This window comes from Panthera onca, chromosome C2 (genome assembly GCF_046562875.1).
Source record: "Panthera onca isolate mPanOnc1 chromosome C2, mPanOnc1 haplotype 2, whole genome shotgun sequence".
Lineage (NCBI taxonomy): Eukaryota > Metazoa > Chordata > Mammalia > Carnivora > Felidae > Panthera > Panthera onca.
Window position 1 is genome coordinate 142194647 of NC_138347.1, and position 22127 is coordinate 142216773.

The window sequence follows — 22127 nt, forward strand, 5'->3', positions numbered from 1 at the left end:
GTGGGTGCAAAATTTTCAAAATGCGTCCTGGGGCAAAACTGCTAAACATACCCCCAAAGAGTAGCAGTCCCCACTTGGGGTTCCTTTTATTCTGGAGCTTATCTGCTTATCCTTTGCTGTCTCTTACTGCAGTTAACCCTTGAACAACACAGGTTTGAAGTTCACGGGTCCATTTACATGTTCATTTTGTTTCATAAATGCAGTCCAGTACTGTAAATGTATTTTCTCTTCCTTATAATTTTCTTCATAATGTTTCCTTTCCTCTACCTTACTTTATTGTAAGAATACAGGATATAATACATATAAGACACAGAATATGTGTTCATTGACTGTTTATGGTATCAGGAAGGTTTTTGGTCAACAGCTAACCAGCCAATAGCCAGCAGTAGGCCATTAGTGGTAGTTTGTGGGGAGTCCAAAGTTATACAGGAATTTTTGACTGCATGAGTGGTGGGTGCCCTTGACCCCTCATGTTGTTCAAGGGTCAACCGTAGGTCGCTTCTGGGTGCTGTCCTAGGTATAGCAGGGGCAACGAAAAAAGAATAGGACATAGGTGCTGGCGTTGAAGGGGTTTGCCATCTTGTGTTTTCAGCAGAGTACGGAACAACGAACTGTAGTTCATTCAAAGTGAAACAGGATGTGAAGAAATGGGCTCAGTTGATCTGGAACACCATTGTTCTTTCTTTTCCTTTCTTTTCTTATCATCTACCTTTGGAGGTCACCTTGGTCTGCTCTAAGAATTGAGAGAAGAGGACCAGAAAAAAAGTTCTAAATCTTTTCTACTAAAAAAAAAAAAAAAATGCAGCTGGCACATAACAATGCAAGGAAACAACAAACCACACAGTGTTAGTAAAATGTTATAAAAATGAGAATGAAATCAGGTTAGCAATAGAAGAGACTTCCAAATATTAGGCACTGGGCAAAGAACTGCTAACTTGTGTGACATTGGGCCAGGGTCTTTTCCTCTCTGACCTTCAATTTCCACATCATGAAAATAAGAGCATTAGGTTAGAACAGTATTCTCAAAGGTTTGTGACTTTAAGACACAAAACAGATGAACACAAGGGAAAGGAAGCAAAAGTAATATAAAAACAGGGAGGGGGACAAAACATAAGAGACTTAAATACGGAGAACAAACAGAGGGTTACTGGAGGGGGTGTGGGGGGGGGATGGGCTAAATGGGTAAGGGGCACCAAGGAATCTACTCCTGAAATCTTTGTTGCACTATATGCTAACTAATTTGGATGTAAATTAAAAAAAAAAAAGAAAGAAAAAAAGAATCGGGGGTTTGTTAATAAACTCAATTTGCTAGCCTAACCCTAAGGGTTTTGACTCAACATTTTCTGCAAGAGGCCCAGGAATCTGCATCCCCTCAGATGGTGAGATGCAGTCCATGCTCTGGGGAACACTGCCTGAAATATCCTGAAAAATCCTGAGTGATCCTACCCAAAAGATGCTCTGAGACCTAGCAGAAGTATTTTTTTTTTTTATTTTTTTTATTTTTTAATATATGAAATTTACTGTCAAATTGGTTTCCATACAACACCCAGTGCTCATCCCAAAAGGTGCCCTCCTCAATACCCATCACCCACCCTGCCCTCCCTCCCACCCCCCATCAACCCTCAGTTTGTTCTCAGTTTTTAACAGTCTCTTATGCTTTGGCTCTCTCCCACTCTAACCTCTTTTTTTTTTTTTTTTTTTCCTTCCCCTCCCCCATGGGTTTCTGTTATGTTTCTCAGGATCCACATAAGAGTGAAACCATATGGTATCTGTCTTTCTCTGTATGGCTTATTTCACTTAGCATCACACTCTCCAGTTCCATCCATGTTGCTACAAAAGGCCATATTTCATTTTTTCTCATTGCCACGTAGTATTCCATTGTGTATATAAACCACAACCTAGCAGAAGTATTAAATACACATCTTGTGATTTCTTTTCTTCCTGTTTCTTTCTTTTTTTTTTTTTAATTTACATTCACATTAGCATATAGTGCAACAATGATTTCAGGAGTAGATTCCTTTTTTTTTTTTTTAATTTTTTTATTTTTTAACGTTTATTCATTTCTGAGAGACACAGTGCAAGCAGGGGTGGGGTAGAGAGCTGTCAGCACAGAGCCTGACGCTGGGCTCAAATTCACGACCTCGGCCAAAGTCATCCGCTTAACTGACTGAACCACCCAGGCGCCCCTTTTCAGGAGTAGATTCCTTAATGCCGCTTACCCATTGAGCCCATCCCCCCTCCCACAACCCCCATCTTCCTGTTTCTATGTCTGTTTTCCCATCATAGTACATTCACAAATACTTCAGGAGTTATTTCATAAATTGTGTAAGGGAATCTGTGTGCAACTCGTTCTGCAGTGAGGGAAATCAAACTTATGCCTTTATCAGAAACTGTGGCTTAAACACAAGAGTGCATTCGAAGTAAGAAATACAATTCACCTGCCCTCACAGAGCAAAAGGAAAAGGTTCCCCTGAATACCATGACTTACGATTTATGACACGCAGGTAGCATCTGAGAAGTCAAGTGGAGACTATTTCCACTCTCCCACTGAAAACGTGCTTTAGGCTTAATGGTTGTTTACCATGCATGCGTAGGTGTTAACAGGCATTCCTGCAGCTGCTCTGGGATCCAGGGACCCGCAGGGAAAGAAACAGTCCATGGAGAAGTGGAAGGAGAGCAGGAGGTGAGGCACCCACTCTTGGCTGGCGGTTCAGGCAGAACAGGAACCTGGTGACGCCTCAGTGGAGACACACGTTCCCACACATCCGGATAAGGGGAACACAGCACCTCGGTTTGCGCGCTTTCTTTTGTGCAGCTGCTCTCCCACCTGGCACGCTCAGGCCGATGATATTTGTCCTTAGAGGTAAAAATGGGTGACTTCGCATGACCATTCGGGGCTGACACTCCTTATCCTGTCCAGTGATTTGGGTCCAGCCGAAAGGACAACACTCCTTTCTTCAACCGTGAAGTTTTGAGATGCGACCACTTCATGATTCCCTTTCCAGAGTTCTCCCACCATCTTTCTCCCTCGGCGTTGAATCTGTTTCAAATTTAAGTTTGCACGAAGTATGAGAGCCTTGATGATTCCATATTTATTAAATGAAGATCAAAGGCCCTCTTTGCTTTTTTTAGTCTTTTACATCTGGGAGGAATGACATAACCCTTCAGATGACAGTCTTTCTTTCCACCAAAGAACGCAGCAGCATGAGAATGCCTTCACTTTCAAGCACTTGCCTCTTTTCTAAGCCGAAATGTTCTCCAAGTCATAAGCATGCTGCCATCACACATGGAATTGCATTCCGTGTTACATTTCAAGAACACCAGGAATATAACACACCATTCTGTACTGCCACCAGATACTGCTTTTTCCCTTTACTTTGCACAAAGCCCTGTGCCCAGTAAGACTGGCTTCAGGGCTTATGAGAAGGTTTAAGTCAAAGATTGTTATCTTCTTACATTGATCTTGTTGAGAGGTGGGCTTTTTGTTGTATTATGTTGTTTCCAACAAAGGATCGGCAACAGATTTAAAATTTGGAATTTAATACAAATTTAAAAGATTACTGTCCCAAATGCACAAAGACCTAAAAGTCAGTAAGAAAAGGACAAAGAGCCCAATAAAAAAGGGAGCAAAATATCCGAGCAGGCATTCACAGAATAGGGAACCCAAATGATCAATAAATGTGAAAGCATACTCAGACTCACCAGTAATCAGGAAAATACAAAAGTAAAGCAACACAATACTATTTCACGCAGATCATAATGGCAAACATTATAAAGCTTCATAATACTACGTGCCGGCCAGGATGTAGAAAAAAGGAAATTTGAGTAAATTGCCAATAAGACTGTTAAGTTGGCAGTAAACATCTCGGAAAACAATTGGCAATAAATGTGAAAATGTGCATAGCCTGTGACTCGGGAGTTTCATTTCTAAGATATATCCTGCTTACTGCATTTACCCACAAGGAGATACAGATAGCATTGGTTGTGATAGTAATGATAACTGCTTGTCATAAACTCTGAGCATCAGCTGAATATCCATCAAGCTGATAAGGGAGAAATGAATTGTGGTACTTGTAAATGATGGCATCTATATGGAGTTAAGATAGTTAAGACCTATGTGTATCAACGTGGATATAGAAAATAATGGAAAAAGCAAATTGTAGAACATCAGGTACTGTTTATAATGATACAAATCAATACAATTAAATACTGTATATAGTCAAAGGAAAAAGTCATAAAATAAAGAAATTCAAATTTCTGATGATAATCGCCTTTGGAGAAGTAGAAAGGGGGAGTGGGATTGAGAGAGGAGTCGCAGGGCACTTCGACTTTGTAAGTGCTGTTTGGATTTTCTTTAGAAGATAAAGCAAACACAACAGAATGTTGATGTTATTTCACTTTTGAGTGGAGGTTACACTGGTTTTTTGTCATGTCATTCTTTGTACTTGTGTGTGTGTGTGTGTGTGTGTGTGTGTGTGTGTGTGTGTGTTTCCCAAGCAAAACATTAACAAGTAATAAGAGGGGATGTCTGGGGAGAAAACGACTGAAGATACCCATGATCATCCTTTTAAACCGTGAGGGTACTGTGGTGGGGCTGGCCACTCAGCAGAGCTGCAAATGGTGATGTTTACAAAGCATTCCGAGCGTTAATTGCAAAGATCGAAATAAAACTACAAGAAGTGAGTGTACTTGCCTCACAGAAAATTTTAAAAACTTGGGGAAAGGTACAAGTTGTAGAAATAAGGCTATACAAATTGGTACATTTCCTATATTTTGTTTTTGAGCACGGGAATGATTCCAACAATCTTTAAGTAGTTTACTAATGAATTTGAAGTTCCTGAAAATTCAAAGTCAACAACCCTCCCGAAAGCTATTCAATATGCCAGTTATCTTGCTTTTAGCAACTAGTAATATTAAGTCATTACTTTAAACTTGGCTGAAATATGCACAAATAAAATAGTGCATCCCTTTAGGGCAGTCACATACTCCAACATGTATAGGCAGATGACTTTTATAAATGACTGTGGGTAAAAATGAATTAATGAATAACAAAAAAAGACAAGGTGCAAGTGTCTGCAGGACAGTAGTGTCTATTGTGATGGAAAGGAGGACAAATGTAAAAGACAAAAACCAGAATAAACCCAAATAAGTAAATATGATCACCTGTGAGGGTGGACTAGGTGGCAGAAGAGAACAGGAATAGAAGCAAGACTCTATAGCAAGTGCTTATCCCCTTTGTTGTATGGTTTTGACTTTGGAATTATGTAAATGTTTGATCTAAGAAAACGTAAAATTAGATTATTAAAAAAATAAAATCAAATCCCTGAAACAAATGAACCTCTGAATACTGATCAGGGAGGGACTAGGCGTGAGAGGCCCCAGCATGTCTGCCTGCTTGATGCCCTGGCACCCAAGGGTGACACTCACTGTTGACCTGCCACACCACCACCTCCAGTGTTCTGCAGTCAGGCCTCCCAACCAGGGGAGGGGCCTGGTGAAGAAATACCCTACACCTGGAGTGAGAAGACCCGAACCAGCTACCTGGCATCAGCTTAGTCCTTAATTATACATGCAGTGGAACAAACATTTAAAGAAAATGAATAGCATGAAAGAGAAACCAAAATGAACAATATATGGTCCAGAAAACAGAGGTAATTATTTAACAAAGGAGACTTCTAGAAAAGTTCTAATTTATAATCTTGTAGAAATAGAAATAGATAGGGGCTCCTGGGTGGCTCAGTAGGTTAAACGATTAACTCTTGATTTTGGCTCAGGTCATAATCTCAAGGTCTTGAGACCAAGCCCCACATCAGGTTCTGCACTGGCCGTGGATCCTGCTTGAGATTCTCTCCCTCCCTCTCTCTCTCTTTCTCTCTCTCTCTCTCTGCCCCTTGCCCACTCATGCATGCACATGCTCTCTCTCAAAATATAGAGGGGCACCTGGGTGGCTCAGTCCGTTAAGCATTAGACTCTTGGTTTCAGCTCAGGTAATAATCTCATGGTTTTATGGGTTCAGGCCCATGTGCTATTAGCACAGAGCCTGATTGGGATTCTCTGTTTCCCTCTTTCTCTGACCCTCCCCCACTCGTGCTGTCTCTGTCTCTCTCAAAATAAATAAACTTTAAAAAAGTAAAACAAACACAGGAATAGAATATTACAATCACTAAGCAAGCACAAGATGATACGAAGGAATTATAGAGTTGGATGTAACGATGATTATCAAAGACTCACCCAATAGGCAAATACACAGGCACACCTTGGAGATACTGCGGGTTTGGTTCCAGACCACTGCAATAAAGTGAGTATGTCAATAAAACAAGTCAAATGAATGAATGGATGGAGCTCTATTCTCACATGGTGGGAAGCAGAGATAGCAAGCTCTCTTAAGGGCACTAATCCCATTCAAAGGGCTCCACCTTCATAACCTAATTATTTCCCAAAGTCTTCACCTGCTAATACTAACACATCGGGGGGTTAGGATTTCAACACATGCCTTGGGTGGGTGGGTGGAGAGGGGGACACACTTAGTCCATAAAAGTATCTAATGCTGTATAAACTATTCACTCCCAAGTGTCTTAAAAATCAATTATCTCTAACAGTTTCCGTGCATTAGGAATTCAGTAGTGGTTTGGCTGACAGTTTCATCTGGAGGTGTCTCGCTCTCATGAAGCTAGTCATTGAAGGCTTGGCTGGGGCTGGAGGATCCACTTCTATGGCTGACAAGTTGGTGTTAGAGGTTGGAGGGAGCCTCAGTTCCTCCCCACAGACCTGCTAGAGTGGCCTTATGTCAGGGCAACTGATTCCCGCCCCGCCCCGCCCCGGGGAGGCAGTATAAGCAAGCAAGGTTTTTATGACAAAGTCTCAGAAATTCCACACGGTCACTTTCACCATATTCTATTGGACACACACACAGGCTGGCTCTAATTTAGTGTGGGAGGGACAGTACAAACACACGAAAGCCAGGAGGTGAGGATCAGTGCAGGCTGGCTACCACAAATGCAATATTTCGTGTTGGCAAGAGTGGGCAGAAATGTGTGCCCTCATACACTATCACGGACGCACCTCATTTAGAAAATGACTTGATGGTAGACAGGTAAGATTTAAAATGCATGTATCTTTGCATATTTTCTATGTGAAAGAAATATGTGTGATGATTTTTTTTACCGCAGTAGTGTTTGCAACAACAACAAAGGGAAAAACCTAAATATCTGTAAATAAGGGAATAAATAAAGGAATACTGTGGGACAGTTAAAAAGAATGTGGTAGATCTGTGACCACCTGTGGACAGCCTTCTTTGAAGACCTATCGTTAAGAAAACAAGCAGAAAGAAAATACACTTCCATTTACATAAAAAGAAAAAAACCCAATACACAAAAGCTGATTTTGTGTGTATGTGGATGCACGAAAACAAAAGTCTCCAGGAAAGCTCTGGAAAAACAAATGTAAACATTTTGGCAGTTGCTTCTGTCAGCGGTGGGGGTGGAGGCAGCACTTTTATTTACCGTCTTGTTTGAATTAACAAAAATGGCTTCAGTAATTGAAACATTAAAATCAGTAAATGACAGACTTTGAGTGACTACTCCAAATGCTCTCACAATAAAGAATATAGGCTTCAGTGATTAGACTTTATTTTGCTCTTCGGAGGCCCTTTCTGGCTTACTTGTAGATTTCTAGTTGCTGCTACAATTGGGTTGACCTCAGAGCAAGTCTTTAGAAAACTAAGAGAAGAGAGCAAGGTCTCAACTTTTGAGTCTGTATTCACTTGTGTTGTGATGAAAGGGAATGGCCGATAGACAGGCATTAAAATACTGCCTCCCCTTAGCCTCTCAGTTTCAAAATACATACAATGTCACTATGCCTAGCATACAATGCCACTATGATCAAATGAGACACTCGAGTCTTTGGCACTGATTAGACACTAAAAAGGGGACCATTGTTAGTTTAGGTCCGTTCTAAATTTCTTATCAGAAATAAAGCGCTGTTTGGGTCCTTATAAAGAGGTGGCTGGAATACATGCTAAGTGGAATAAAACCAATCGCGACTTGTGTTGGTTTATCCTTGTTCTTCCCCCAGGAGTATTTAAGGAAAGAATGCCACCTGAGTCAGAGTTAATTAGCTTCTAAGAGTGTATTCACTTGGGCTATAAAATAAAAATGCAATTTATTGTTACAGAGGAAAAAGTCTTTAAAAATTATTACACAAACACTGAAGCATTCATATCTAGTACAATGTATCATCAAATTACAATAAATTTGTTCTCCAGGAAAGCTGAACTGTAGTTAGAAATATCATTGGTTCTAGTGTGAATTTTAACAACTCAACTTGAATGTTCCCATCGAAGTATCTATTATTTATGAAACACCTACTAAAACAGCAACTCATTGCTTAGGTCATTTAACTTCTCTGGGTTTGAGTTTCCTCAGTGAAAAGTGAGAAGTCTGGGTTAAATGATCACAAACAACCTTTCCTATCCCCCAAGTCCATGATACACTGTTCTCTTAGCCCTCCTTCAACGTGAGGCACTTTTTTTCCTTGTGAACTGATAAAATTGTGTTTTATCAGCTGTGGCTTCTTGTCTATCTTGAGAATGTGAATTCCAGCACAAGTACTTTTTTAACCTCCCCCCGCCCCCGCCACCCAAACCCACTGTCATACAAAGCAGACTGTCTGTAAAATTCATCATGATGGGACTTGACCTGACACCAAAGTAGAAACCCTTTTTAGACAATGAGCAGTGGCAGGAGAGGGCCCATCGACCGGCCCCGGTTTCAAGAAGGTGGTGCAGTTATGCCCTCAGCGCTCTGGCGTGCACTCTGGGCACAGCACGCGGCATACTTCTAAGTGAGCACACCGTAAGCGACTGCTGCATAAACCGTGCTCTACTTCCGTGCCAGTACGGAAGGGGCCTGTCCTACTGCAGCCCTTCTTTGCCTTACCGGTTGACGGTCACTTAGCTTTATATACACATCCCTGAGAATTGTTTCGTCCCAAAACTTCTGTACTATTTCCAAAATGTTCTGTGTAGTATCTATTAGTATGTATTGGATACCCTTGGGGTTGAGACTCTCACGGGATACATTTTTAAAAAGCGTGCAACAGGGTACCTGGGTGGCTCAGTCGGTTAAGGGTACGACTCTTGATTTTGGCTCAGGTCAGGATCTCATGGTCAGATCAAGCCCCGTGTCAGGCTCTGCACTGACAGCATGGAGCCTGCTAGGGATTCTCTCTCTCCCTCACTCTCTGCCCCTCTCCGTCTCTCTCTTTCAAAAATAAATATTAAAAAAAAAAAAAAGGTGCAACTACTTTTCCTCTTCAACATTGCAACTCTATAAAAATCCGACATTTGAACTTTAATCATTTTTCTGCTTAAAGCCACAGTAAAAATTCGAATGTACCTTTTTCACAAATGAGATACATTCAGTTAAGTACTGACATTTTTCTTACCATCTTTACAAAGGTGCTTGCCAACCTCTAGGTTTTCTCACGAAGGTTAAGAGGGTTGGTCCACCTGCTCATCACAATACTCATGTGCCAAAGCAGACACCTCAAGACAGGTAAGAGTCAAGTCTCTTCAACTTTATGTATTTGACCACGACAAGAAGCTAACTCAGGAGGGAGAATTCCAGAAAACTTCCTAATATTTAAGACTTACTAATAAATCACTTTAGATAATACAAAAAATTTTTTTGAAATGTAACTTTTTAGCAAGAAACTGATCCTCAACAGTTTGACTACAATTAAAAAGCAAATATAAGACCTTTGTTCAGGATCTTAGTGCATTTTTAATAATGCATATGAACGTCCTACGAGTTGCAGAGTGAGAATCTCTGAGAACGTACTTTTCTTGTATGAACAGTTGAGAACTCGGGGTGCTGGGTGGCTCAGTCGGTTACGCGCCCGACTTCGGCTCAGGTCATGATCTTGTGGTCTGTAAGTTCGAGCCCTGTATCAGTCTCTGGGCTGACAGCTCAGAGCCTGGAGACTGCTTTGGATTCTGTGTCTCTCTCTCTTTACGTCCCTCCCCTGCTCGCGCCCTGTCTCTCCCTCTCAAAAATAAATAAACATTAGGGGAAAAAAATTAAAAAAAAAAAAAAAAAGATTGAGAACTCGCTTTGTAGAACATCACAAAGATGGTGAGAGGACAGGAGCCTACCCTTCTCACCACTGCCTCCTTCAGCACTATCACCACACTTGCACACAAATGCTTAATAAATTTAATTGGAGAGGTTACATGGAACACACCAAAAACTCTTGAAACAGCATGTACTGCATAATCTAGTTACACAGTTTCAAAGACAAGAACAGATATTTATTCAATGAGGTAGATAGAAATACTCAAAAGTAAACTCCAAAGTAAAGCATATTCTAAAGTGTCTACACATGGATTTATAATGTATCTCTGAATTTATGCAACCAGTGTTAAATGTTTTCATAACTCTTATCTATCCCAGCAGTTTTCAATGTTTAGCATACTTATTAAAGATTCTCATTTAGTCAAAGTAACCACTAAAATGATACGACAAAATAATCCATTTTATTTCTTAAATGCCTATGTATTTACAATCATAAAAATGTCCATGCATTATAACTTATGAGATACTATACTTTCACATTTATTAAAAATTAAAAATCTTAGGAAACCTAATTACTTATGAAGAAATTAATGGCCAATCAAAAAATGTCAAATTACTATTAGCTTAAGATTATATCATAATCATGAATAGCATTTCATCATGAATACCTTCATTTTAATTTTAAAACTATACTTACAGTTTTTAGATTAAAATCTCATATTGAGGCAATAAGACTTTACTTCAAATTACAGTCACATATGGAAGGGAGCTTTTAATTCAAGGTTTTGTTATGGTCCGTAGTACAAAGATATATTTTCCTGAGGGGCACATGATGGACAGCTAGCCAAAGAAATAGGCTAGCAGAGGGTAGCAAATGGCCAACTAAGCATGCACTGAACCCACAGACTACTTTAGAACACAGTAAATCTTTGATTATTGTCAGCTTTTCTATAATGTTCAGGTTCTCAAAGGTCACTGAATTTTATAATTATCTCCAAACAATTTTCTTCATGGTCATTTAAGCTTTGTCTAAACAGCTGAGTATGTTGCCAAGCAACAACACCATCTCCTCTGCTTAATTCTGCTTCCAAAATAACTTCAGTGGCACCAGAAAAATCATGATAGGAGCGAAGAGTTTTATCTGTTGGAGGAAAAAAAAAATTAACACTCTGCTTTTGGTAACTTAAAGAATATAAAGAAATACCTTATATATATTATATGCCTAACATGTAGGTAAAAACCAACCCTTAAAAAATAAATACAATGATTCCTTAGGGAGGGAATGTGTCCTTTGAAACAAAGAAATAATCTTTCTTCATCCATTTGTGTTTCACAATAAAAAACATAAGCCTTTCTATCAGAATGAGGTTATACAAGTTTTAATTAAATTTTTTATTTTTTACTGCAGAGTACGAATGACTCTTGGGTATGGAACCCTCAAATAAGTACGATTATTCTTCAGAGTGTTAACTATATACATCGTGATTAATTCTCCAGTCAAATGCTTACCGCCTGACAGTTCTACTTGTGCTGAGTCAGATCGCAATTTCCACTGTATTGTTCCAGTTTGAAAGGTTTGACTACTCGTTCTAATGGAAACGCTATCTACTTTGAAGCCAACTGACCCACACTCAAACTTCCAGGAAATGTAAGCGTAAGACGATCCTTCTTTTCGGGCTAAATATACCTACAAAGGAGGAGGGAGAGCAAGAACTGTCAGAAATAATAAAGTAGTGTAGAAAACACATGTAGTCAAAGTCTTACTGTCATAGGGTACTACAATACAGATGCTCTGAACACCTAGTTTTTTCCCACTGAGATTTTTATTGGTAACATTTCTCATCTTGTCAGCAATTTTTCCTACAGCATCTTTTGCTCTGGAAGAAAGAAACTTGGATACAGGTGCCCCATTAAGTACATCGCTAAGGGGTGCATGCTAACCAAATTTTGGTAAATCTTATTTTTTTTTAAATTAGTAAAGCCCAGCTATTTAATATGAACTTTAGGAGAAGTCCTGCTGAAAATGAAGAATCCTTTTAAATGCAATTATTCTATATCTTCTTTTCTAAGTGTAGATTTTCAGACAAGCTTTTCTAGAGTGAGAAGTCAAGAAAATAACTCAGTCATTGCTAAGTAATGGTTTAAAAGGTAGTATTCATGCTTGCCTCTTCAAATAGTATGCCCCATTCCTGCATTATCAGTGACCCTTACCACTTTAAATGTATACTACTTAAGGCAGCCAAGGTTACTGGCTGCTTTCAGCTCATTTCCTTGCATAGTTTCATCTACATTCTAGAAGATGTGGACATTAACATTGACATCCACAGCCTTGGTCTTTCACAGTAACTCCATTTCAACCAGGCTCAACCCCCGAGAATCTGACTCTTTTTATTTACTTCTTAAAAAAAATTTTTTTTAAAGTTTATTTATTTTGAGAGAGAGATAGACAGCAAGCAGGGGAAGGCCAGAGAGAGAGGGAGAGAGACAGTCCTGAGCCACCCGGGTGCCCCAAGAATCTGACTCTTTAATCATTTATCCCTGATGTTCAAACTCACACAATAATCATGTATTTCTTTGAAGTAAGTCTGGAAAAAAACCCTTTCCTCATTTACACTGCACTTACCACGAATAGTCATGACTTTACGCTCATCTTTCTCCAACTGCCTAATTAATGTTTTTATTTTTTATTTTATTTTTTTAATGAAATTTATTGTCAAATTGGTTTCCATACAACACCCAGTGCTCATCCCAAAAAGTGCCCTCTTCAATACCCATCACCCACCCTCCCCTCCCTCCCACCCCCCATCAACCCTCAGTTTGTTCTCAGTTTTTTAAGAGTCTCTTATGCTTTGGCTCTCTCCCACTCTAACCTCTTTTTTTTTCCTTCCCCTCCTCCATGGGTTTCTGTTAAGTTTCTCAGGATCCACATAAGAGTGAAAACATAAGGTATCTGTCTTTCTCTGTATGGCTTATTTCACTTAGCATAACACTCTCCAGTTCCATCCACGTTGCTACAAAGGGCCATATTTCATTCTTTCTCATTGCCATGTAGTACTCCATTGTGTATATAAACCACAATTTCTTTATCCATTCATCAGTTAATGGACATTTAGGCTCTTTCTACAATTTGGCTATTGTTGAGAGTGCTGCTATAAACATTGGGGTACAAGTGCCCCTATGCATCAGCACTCCTGTATCCCTTGGGTAAATTCCTAGCAGTGCTACTGCTGGGTCATAGGGTGGTCGATTTTTAATTTTTTGAGGAACCTCCACACTGTTTTCCAGAGTGGCTGCACCCGTTTGCATTCCCACCAACAGTGCAAGAGGGTTCCCGTTTCTCCACATCCTCTCCAGCATCTATAGTCTCCCGATTTGTTCATTTTGGCCACTCTGACTGGCATGAGGTGACATCTGAGTGTGGTTTTGATTTGTATTTCCCTGATAAGGAGCGACGTTGAGCATCTTTTCATGTGCCTGTTGGCCATCTGGATGTCTTCTTTAGAGAAGTGTCTATTCATGCTAATTAATGTTTTTAAAGGCTCACTTCCTTCCTATCATTTGCATGGTCTAGGATGTAGAGCAACTGGCTCATGCATTAAACCTAAACTCCTGGCCATTTACAGGGATTATCTGTAGCTTAATTACTCTTTCAAAGGAGTGGCTAGTAAAGGGGATTTTCTGGAAAAGATGAGCCAAACAGTTATTGGAAGAAAGGTGGCTAGAGAAACGAAAAGACCAGGGGAAAATTATCTTAAGACAAATAAATACATTCAAATTTATGTCTCTCTCTCTATATATATACATATATATGTCTCTCTCTCTATATACATACATATGTCTCTCTCTCTCTCTCTCTATATATATATATACATATATATATTTTATGTCTTAAGTCTTTTTAGAGCTCAGTAGTCTAATAAAAGCTCCCCCTCCCCCTGTCCCACCCTTGCCAAAGTGTGGACGTAAAATATGAAAGATTGATGTTAGGGTAATTTCAAATTTCTAGCTTACCCCCAGAACTTTTTTTTTGCTTTTAATTTTTAATGTTTATTTGTTGTTGAGAGAGTGAGAGAGCATGAGCAGGGGAGGGGCAGAGAGAGACAGGGAGACACAGAATCCGAAGCAGGCTCTAGGCTCTGAGCTGTCAGCGCAGAGCCCGGTGTGGGGCTCAAACCAACAAACTGCGAAATCATGACCTGAGCTGAAGTTGGATGTTTAACGGACTTAGCCACCCAGGTGCCCTGAGATTAGAATTATCTTAATTATACCAAGGGGGTCTGGGCCACAACTTTAACTATCATAAGAAGGTTTTCAATAGCTGTTGAACATGTCTGACAGAACTGCTTGTTCTATAATTTACATTTTTCAGTCCTAAAGGCATCAGCTTTTAAGACCAAAAAAGTTAAAGGACAGGATGGAATTCATCACTGAACTCTTAAATGCTTAAATAAACATTCAAACACATTGTGAAAAAATAAAAGGTCTCCCAGGCTAAAGAAATAGTATATGGAAATAAAAGACTACTGATACTGAAAATTCATGTCACTTTTTTCTCACAATATATTTTCTGTACCATTTTAACCAAGTTATTTTAACTCAGCATTTTTATTTAATTAATTAATTAATTAATTTTAATGTTTATTTATTTCTGAGACAGAGACAGAGCATGAGTGGGGGAGGGGCAGAGAGAGAGCGAGAGACAAAATCAGAAGCAGGCTCCAGGCTCTGAGCTGGCAGCCTAACATTTCCTCATGAATACCTTCATTTTACTTTTAAAACTATACTTACAGTTTTCCCTTACATTTTACTTTTAAAACTATACTTAGAGAGTTTCAATGCAGGGCTCGAACTCACAAACTGTGAGATCACGACCTGAGCCGAAGTCGGTCGCTCAACCCAGGCACCCCTAACTCAGCTTTTTTAGAGGTAGAAGTTACCAAGCATATGCTCAGTTTGATCATTTGAAATATGCCAAAACAGTAAGATCTATATAAACACCCAACCGTAGTCCTTTCTGTGTAATAGCAACAGAACCAGTACTTATAATTTATTTAGGAGAAAAAAATATTTTATAAGCTCTCAAATAGTCAATTGTTTTATCTAGATGAAAAAACAAACCATTTTTTTTGTAACTACTGGTTGCTCCTAACTTCTTGAGTGTTATCTTAGACAAATTTTTGGATGTTGGTTTTTTAATGCATAGATATCACTTGTTGTGGGCAAGTTCTACATGCTTGGTCTTGCAATTTCAGGGACTACTAAGAGCCACCTCACTTTCTCAATAGGGACAGTAAAATCAGAAGTCATGGAGTTTTTCTTCCACAGACCCAAAATCTATACAGCACCCCACCCCTCCCTCCGGTGACCTATCCCTGTCCCTTTTTGGCAACTGTAAGGCACACACAGAACAGGCAGATCACAACCTGTGGGTGAGAACAAGACCAGTCTGTCTGTGGCTGGAAAGTCTAAGCTTTGCCCCTAACAATGTACACAATGTAAACTTGTCCTTTGGATTATGGCTGTAACCACTATTTTCAAGACTGAGAACAATTTGCATGTCAGCTTCTTTATGCTTTATGTATTTCACATCCTACAGATCTTCACTTAAAGGGTGTCTGATTACTACATGCCAGGCTGTTTTGTCCACTGTTATGGTTTTCTGGAGGTTTGTGCTGCACTGTTGAAGCTGTTCTTCACTATACTCTTAAAATGATTCTTCTGTTTTGCCTGCTAAGATGAACTCTAATTAAGTTTACTGTGCAGCACTCTATAGTTAGTCATGACTACAGATACCTAACAGAACAGCTATATTTCAAGAGATTTTAATTTAATACTTATAGACTGGTTGGTATTGCTCATTAATCTTATTTTGGTTATTCCATTTTATCACTGAAATCAAACGTGAATCGGTCAGTCCCCACTGCATTAGTATCTTTCTATACTCTGCCTATTTCTCCTACCGGCAGCCTCTGAATTACCTCTGATCACTAGTGTGATCTTGTCCTTCCTTTGTCTGAAATCTCTCGTGGTTTCCTGTTACATAACTGCAAGGTAATCAAAGTCCTTGGAACTTGACCACTGTTTACCTCTCTAGTCTCATTTCCCACCATTCTCCTCCATATTCCCTACTACTTTCCCCTGAATATACCAGACGTTTCTCACCTCAGTGTTTTTGCACATGCTCTATCTCATGCTCCCTTCCACATCCTGTCTCCACACTGAGAAACTCGTCCACTGCCTCCTTCTCTAAAAGCCTATTCAGATATTAGTTCTTCTGCAAGGTCATCTCTGACTCAAGAAGGGAGAGTGGCTCTTCCTTCTGTCTTCTCTCCCTTGGAGTCATATACAGACCCATATTCTTCTACCACTCATCTCACCAATCTAAACAGCTGGTCCATGTCTTTTTCCTTCACTAGTCTAAGCTCACCTTGATGCTTGACTCTTAATTTAACATTACATCATGTCCAAGCACATCCAAGCACATCATATCACATCCAAGCACAATGTCTGACAATGCACACTTACTGAATGACTAATGACTAATGCCATACCCCAAAAAGTGCTAAAATGACTCTACTGACAAAAACAATACTTTGCAAAAAATCAAAGTACTTAAAAACATGCAAGGGCCAATCCAAATGAAGATAGATTATTTTTGATACCCTACACAGTTTGAGGGTGGTACAGAATTTACGCCATATACATTCAAAAATTCTTTCTTGCATCCAGCCATCTTTACTAAACATTTCTCAGGCACTATGCTAGATAGATCCATACTGAGAGGACAAGGGAGTAGAAAGACAAAGTCTTTTCTATGAGAATGTTTACAATCTGGTAGGATAGAGACAAATAATCTATTATATTTGTTGAATAAATGTCAAGAAGGAGGGGTACATGGTACAGTGAATAAATAAAGGGAGAAATGAATCCAGCTAGCTGGGACTGGAGGGAGTGAGGCTTACATCAAGCTCGAAGGAAAGGAATAAGTGAATCTAACAAAAAGGAAAGTAAAAGAAGTCCTGTGGAGAGGTGAGAAGGGCAATGCAGCTGCAATGCAGAGCAAGGGGGTACCAGGGAGCAAGGTGAGGCCAAGAAGGCAGAGGCCAGACTCAGAAGAGACTTGAGTTGTTTCCTGCCCTAAGAGCACTCAGTAACGACTGGGGTTTGGAAAATGCTTTTCTGCCTTACGCCATGGAAAACAACTATGAAGGGACCAGAGCAGATGCAGAAAGACTAGTTAGGAAGCTATTAACACTTTTATCAAGGTGTTGTCACCTGCCTCCTAAGAGGCATACTGGTTTTCTTGATTCAGCTTTTTATATTTCTTCCAAATTAGACATCACTGAACAATGTATTTGCTAAGTAGTAGAATTTAGTAAGTCTCTGTGTTCCTGGGAGACTAGCTCTTTGAGAGGGTAAGAATCTGTTCTAAATATCTGACAGCAGGCTGCATGTGCTGTCATGATTCCAGGCTGGAGGTTACTGAGGAAAGGTGTGGTGGGAAATAGGTAGGTTTCTTCTTCTATATAGCGGACCTAGAGAATCCCTAATTGGGAACATGCTAGTACAAAACTAAAAATATTGACTTATTTCTAGGTGGAAAATTCAATGTTTCAATGGCAATATATTACTTCTGAGTTATTAGACTCTTTAGGGGTAATTAAGATTCAACTATTTTTCTTCATTTGGTATTAAATATTATAACTGGACAAAGATTCATTCAACTTTTAAAAAGTGATACCCCTTGTAAAGGTAAATCAAGGCATAAACTTTAATTGAGTAGGAGCCTTTTTTTATTTAATGGCCTCTACATCTCATTTACATTATTTAAATCTTACTCATACAATATACCCTCTGGGCACAATGGTCTATTTAGAGAACTCAAAACATGCCATGTAATCTATGCTTTTCCCCTACTGTTCCCTTGCTTTATGAACACCTACTCATCCTTCAGCGTCCAGCTCAAATGTCTCCTGCTCTACAGAGCTGTCCCCAACTCCCACAGCCAGAGCTAATTACTCCCTCCTTGGTGTTTCCATAGCAATGTGTTGATATCCTTATTATAGCACTCTGCATCCTGGGTAAGACGGCTGTTTGTGCTTCGGCTTTCCCTGTTAGATTGTGAGGGCAGAAACCGTATCTTTATCTTTTTATCCATGGAGCCAAGAACAATGCCTGACATAACAGGCATTCAGTAAATGTCTGCTGATGAACAAATGAGTGAATAAGACAGAATCGACCTGCTTTTCATCACATCACATCTTCTGCAGCATGTCATTGGTTTTTTTTCCATTAATTTTCTCCATTAACACTGATGGTTAGGAAAAAGGCATACTTTTTCTTTAGTTCCGCAATGACAGCTTAGTCCTTGGATAAATAACATGTCTATCCTATCCTGCTTTCTGTTCAGAAGAACTTTCAGGCTAAGGATAGTCTTCCAGAGAAGTTTACCCTTCCTCATTAACTGTATAATCAATTATAGATATCCATATCTTAAAATTTAAATTTTCACCTTGCTCTATTTTTTATGTTCTTCTTTAACTCAAGAGGAATAATTTATACAATTTTATTAACGTTGGCAAGTGATTCTTAGTTTAATATAAAAAGATCACCAAAACAAGCACCAAGGTAAATTTTACAACAAAAACTTATGACTGGAAAAAAAACAAACAAAGCAGGGATCTTACCCTTACGTCTTCTGCACTCTAATGCCTAGTACGGTGACAAGCATATCGTAGATGCTCCTATACACTAGCAGCTGCTAACCTGTGACTCGCTCTTTAAATCTAGCCAATGTGTCCTGCAAATGAGCAACTTCCCTTCCCAAACATCCTGGCAAGTTAACTTTAAAAGCTCCCTCTAAGTTCACTAATTCCTATGAAAATCTATCAATAATATGGTTAGATCTGCTGAGGTCATGTGAATGGTTTTGAGTTTATTTTTGGTGTGTGTCTAAGTGGTAGGACACTTTAAAAGCAAAGCTTCTTACTATTAACTGGGAACATGTGAAAACAATGTGCAAGCTGGTATAAGTGAAATACTATAGTCTAGCATCCATTTCTTTCTTTTTCAGGACACAAAGAAGAAATAGCCAGTATTACTGTTCAGTCCCATCCACATTCTTATGAAATGAAAGCATGTTAAATGCTTAGCTCTTGGCACTTTGGGTTAAATGTGCATTTAGTAGGCAATCAACAAGTATCTGTGAAAGGATTAAATAACAGTGTATTTTATATATTCATGCAAAAAACCAGTCACAAGTTGGTCATATATGTGATTCTTTTTCCCCATGAATGAATTAAATTCAGCCTCTTTGATGAAAATGGATGCTTCCTTGATATAAATGCACAACTGTCTTATGGACTTTTGATTAAACGTTGGGAGCAGGATTTTGTTTTACAGGTTTAAGGATTACTAAAAGTACTTTTGATATATCAGTTTTCACATTATACACAACTGAAAAATGAAGCCAATCTATGTTTGTTTAAAAACAATGACAAAGTTTTTAAACAGCTTCATGCAGGAAATTACCATGTTCCAGTCTGTTTCAACTTTTCTGAATATGGATTCCATTTTCCACACACCATTCTCCCATCCAGAAATGGTTTGATTATTATTTGAAACTCGGACGTAACGATCTTTCACAATATTATAACAAAGGTGGAGCTGTTTGGAAATCTTCTCATTTTCAGACGGAATGAGCAGGGTTTCTTTTCTCTTAAAAAGAAAGCGGAATTAGTTTTTCAACATAATGGAAGACTATATATGAAGAACTGCTACATCCAGTGGTTAAGAGATTCCTTCAACTTGAAAATGAAGAGTTGGTGCCATTAAAAAATTTGGAAAACATTTTATAGGTTAAATATGATTAGTATGATGTGGATATAGCTCCAAAAATTACTAAACAGAAAATGAGAAGTATAAACCATGGCTCTGATTTATATTGTTGTGATTTATGTTCAACCTAAATTAATTTACTTTTGTTCATTTCTACCACCAACATCTCCAAACTGGACTCCTTCAGTTGTCTCCTAAAGTTGACTCCCAGCTATCAACTCTCACCTTTCCTATCCAAGCTCCACATAGTAATGGAAGTGATTTTCTAGAAATGTAAATTGGGATATGTCACTTTCTTGCTCACTCCAATGACTTCCCACTGTACTTAAACTCCAAACCTTTACCAAGGCTAACAGGGCTCTAAATGATCCATTCCCTGCTTACTTCTCAAACCAATCTCATGGTAGTCTTCCATTAGCTCCTCAAAAAGGTCCAGCTAGTTCCTGCCTCAGGGTCTTGACATGCTGTTCCTGCTATCTGGAATGTTGTTTTCCTACTCTCCATATACTTGATTCTTTCTCTTCTTTCAGGCCTCAACTTAAAGCCATTTCATCACTGTCCTTTCTTGATACTCTAAGGTAGGAGAGTGCCTGGGATACATAGCTTGAAACAAACTTCTACATGTGTGAAGCCCATGTTTTACCTTAAAATTCCAGGAAAAATTTGCATCCTAGCCCCCAAATAAATCCATGTTTATTGTAATGAAAATCAATCCCTAGAAATCTGAAATCACTGAGTGAATCTAAAGTTTGAGAAAGAGGATACATTTATCCCACATCTTTAAAAAATTTGTTTTTTAATATTTATTTATTTTTGAGAGACAGAGAGTGTGAGCAGGGGAGGGGGCAGAGAGAGAGAGAAAGACACAGAATCTGTGTCTCCAGGCTCTGAGCAGTCAGCACAGAGCCCGACGTGGGGCTCGAACTCACAAGCTATGAGATCATGACCTGAGCCGAAGTCAGACGCTCAACCGACTGAGCCACTCAGGCGCCCCTATCCCACATCTTTATATGCCACTAAAACACTGGTCCCTGTCCTTCAGACATGGGCATAGTAGCATCTGGGCCAGACAATTAATTCTTTGTAGTAAGGGCTGCCCAGTACATTGCAGGTTGTTTAGCAGCAGCCCAGGCCTCTGTCCATTTGATGGCAGTGGCACCCCTCCGCCCAAATGTGACAACCAAAAATGTCTCCAAACATTGCCAAATATCCCCTGGAAGGCGAAATCAACCACCACTGAGAACCAGTGCTCTAGTCTGTGTCAATATCTTGCCACAGTATTTGCTAATCAACCAAAATAGTAGGCAATGCTTTCTTGTTAAACATTGGGTACTAGGTATTAAACAATATGAAAACTTCAAATGCATAACAATCAATAAGCAAAATATAAAACATCTTAGAAACAAAAAGAGAAAAAATAATGTTTGTGTGTGTATATATCACTGTTGGAATTATTAAACAGTAATATAAAATGTAGAAAAACAGAATTTCCTAGTAGAACCTATGAATATCACTGTTAAAAAGGTTTAAAAAAAAAGCAGCTTATTTTTAGAAATTGATTTATAATTACGGATTATAATTTCAAAACAAGCATATAACAAAACTCCCCAATTCTTTTCTTCTTTATCAAAAATATTTTAGGGTGCTGACATAAACCCAATGGAAATAAAATTCAAAAGTAGCATTATCTACTATTTAACAAAGGATAACTAATTACCAAAGAGAAAAGAAAAATATTTATGCTACTGAACGTAATTGTGTATGCAACTGAGTAATCTAGATTCAGAATAACATTAATATTTCATAAAATCTTTTAACTCTAAGATTAAGATAAAATTTTCTTTCTGGAAATGATATCACCAATGTTTCCTTCTTTTTCCAAATGATTTCAAGGTAGAGTTCCATTATTTTTTAGGACCAACATTTTTCAATTAACTTTTAAAATGAACATCTACTTCTAAAGAGGAAAATGATTTTTTAAATCCATGGCCCTAATGGTCTCCAGTAACAGAAATTTTAAAAAAAAATTTCAAAAGGGAAGACAATCCAGGCATATGACCCAATTCATATTTTTAAAGTTTAATCAACTTATATGCCATACAAGAGAGGAAGCACATCCATCCATAAAAAGAAAAAAGAATAAAGACCTAAATAATATCGACGTTTTATTTAAATTGAACACAGCTGTGAATTAAATTAGCTCTTTTAAATTGGCTT

At 38.7% G+C, this 22127-nt stretch overlaps 1 protein-coding gene across 4 annotated transcripts in view; it reads right to left on the minus strand.

Moving 5' to 3' along the window:
• Window positions 1–8130: 8130 nt before the first annotated feature.
• Window positions 8131–22127, minus strand: part of NGLY1 (N-glycanase 1) — a 65453-nt gene continuing 51456 nt past the window's right edge. For 2 of the 4 annotated variants that reach the window (XM_060638512.3, XM_060638510.3), the window contains 3 exons: window positions 19605–19790; window positions 11583–11760; window positions 8131–11214 (listed from right to left, as the gene is read on the minus strand). In XM_060638512.3, the coding sequence (XP_060494495.1) occupies window positions 11039–11214; window positions 11583–11760; window positions 19605–19790 (540 nt within the window). In that variant the 3' untranslated portion in view covers window positions 8131–11038. The remainder of the gene's footprint in view (window positions 11215–11582; window positions 11761–19604; window positions 19791–22127) is intronic. The other 2 variants (XM_060638513.3, XM_060638511.3) reach the window with 2 other exon arrangements.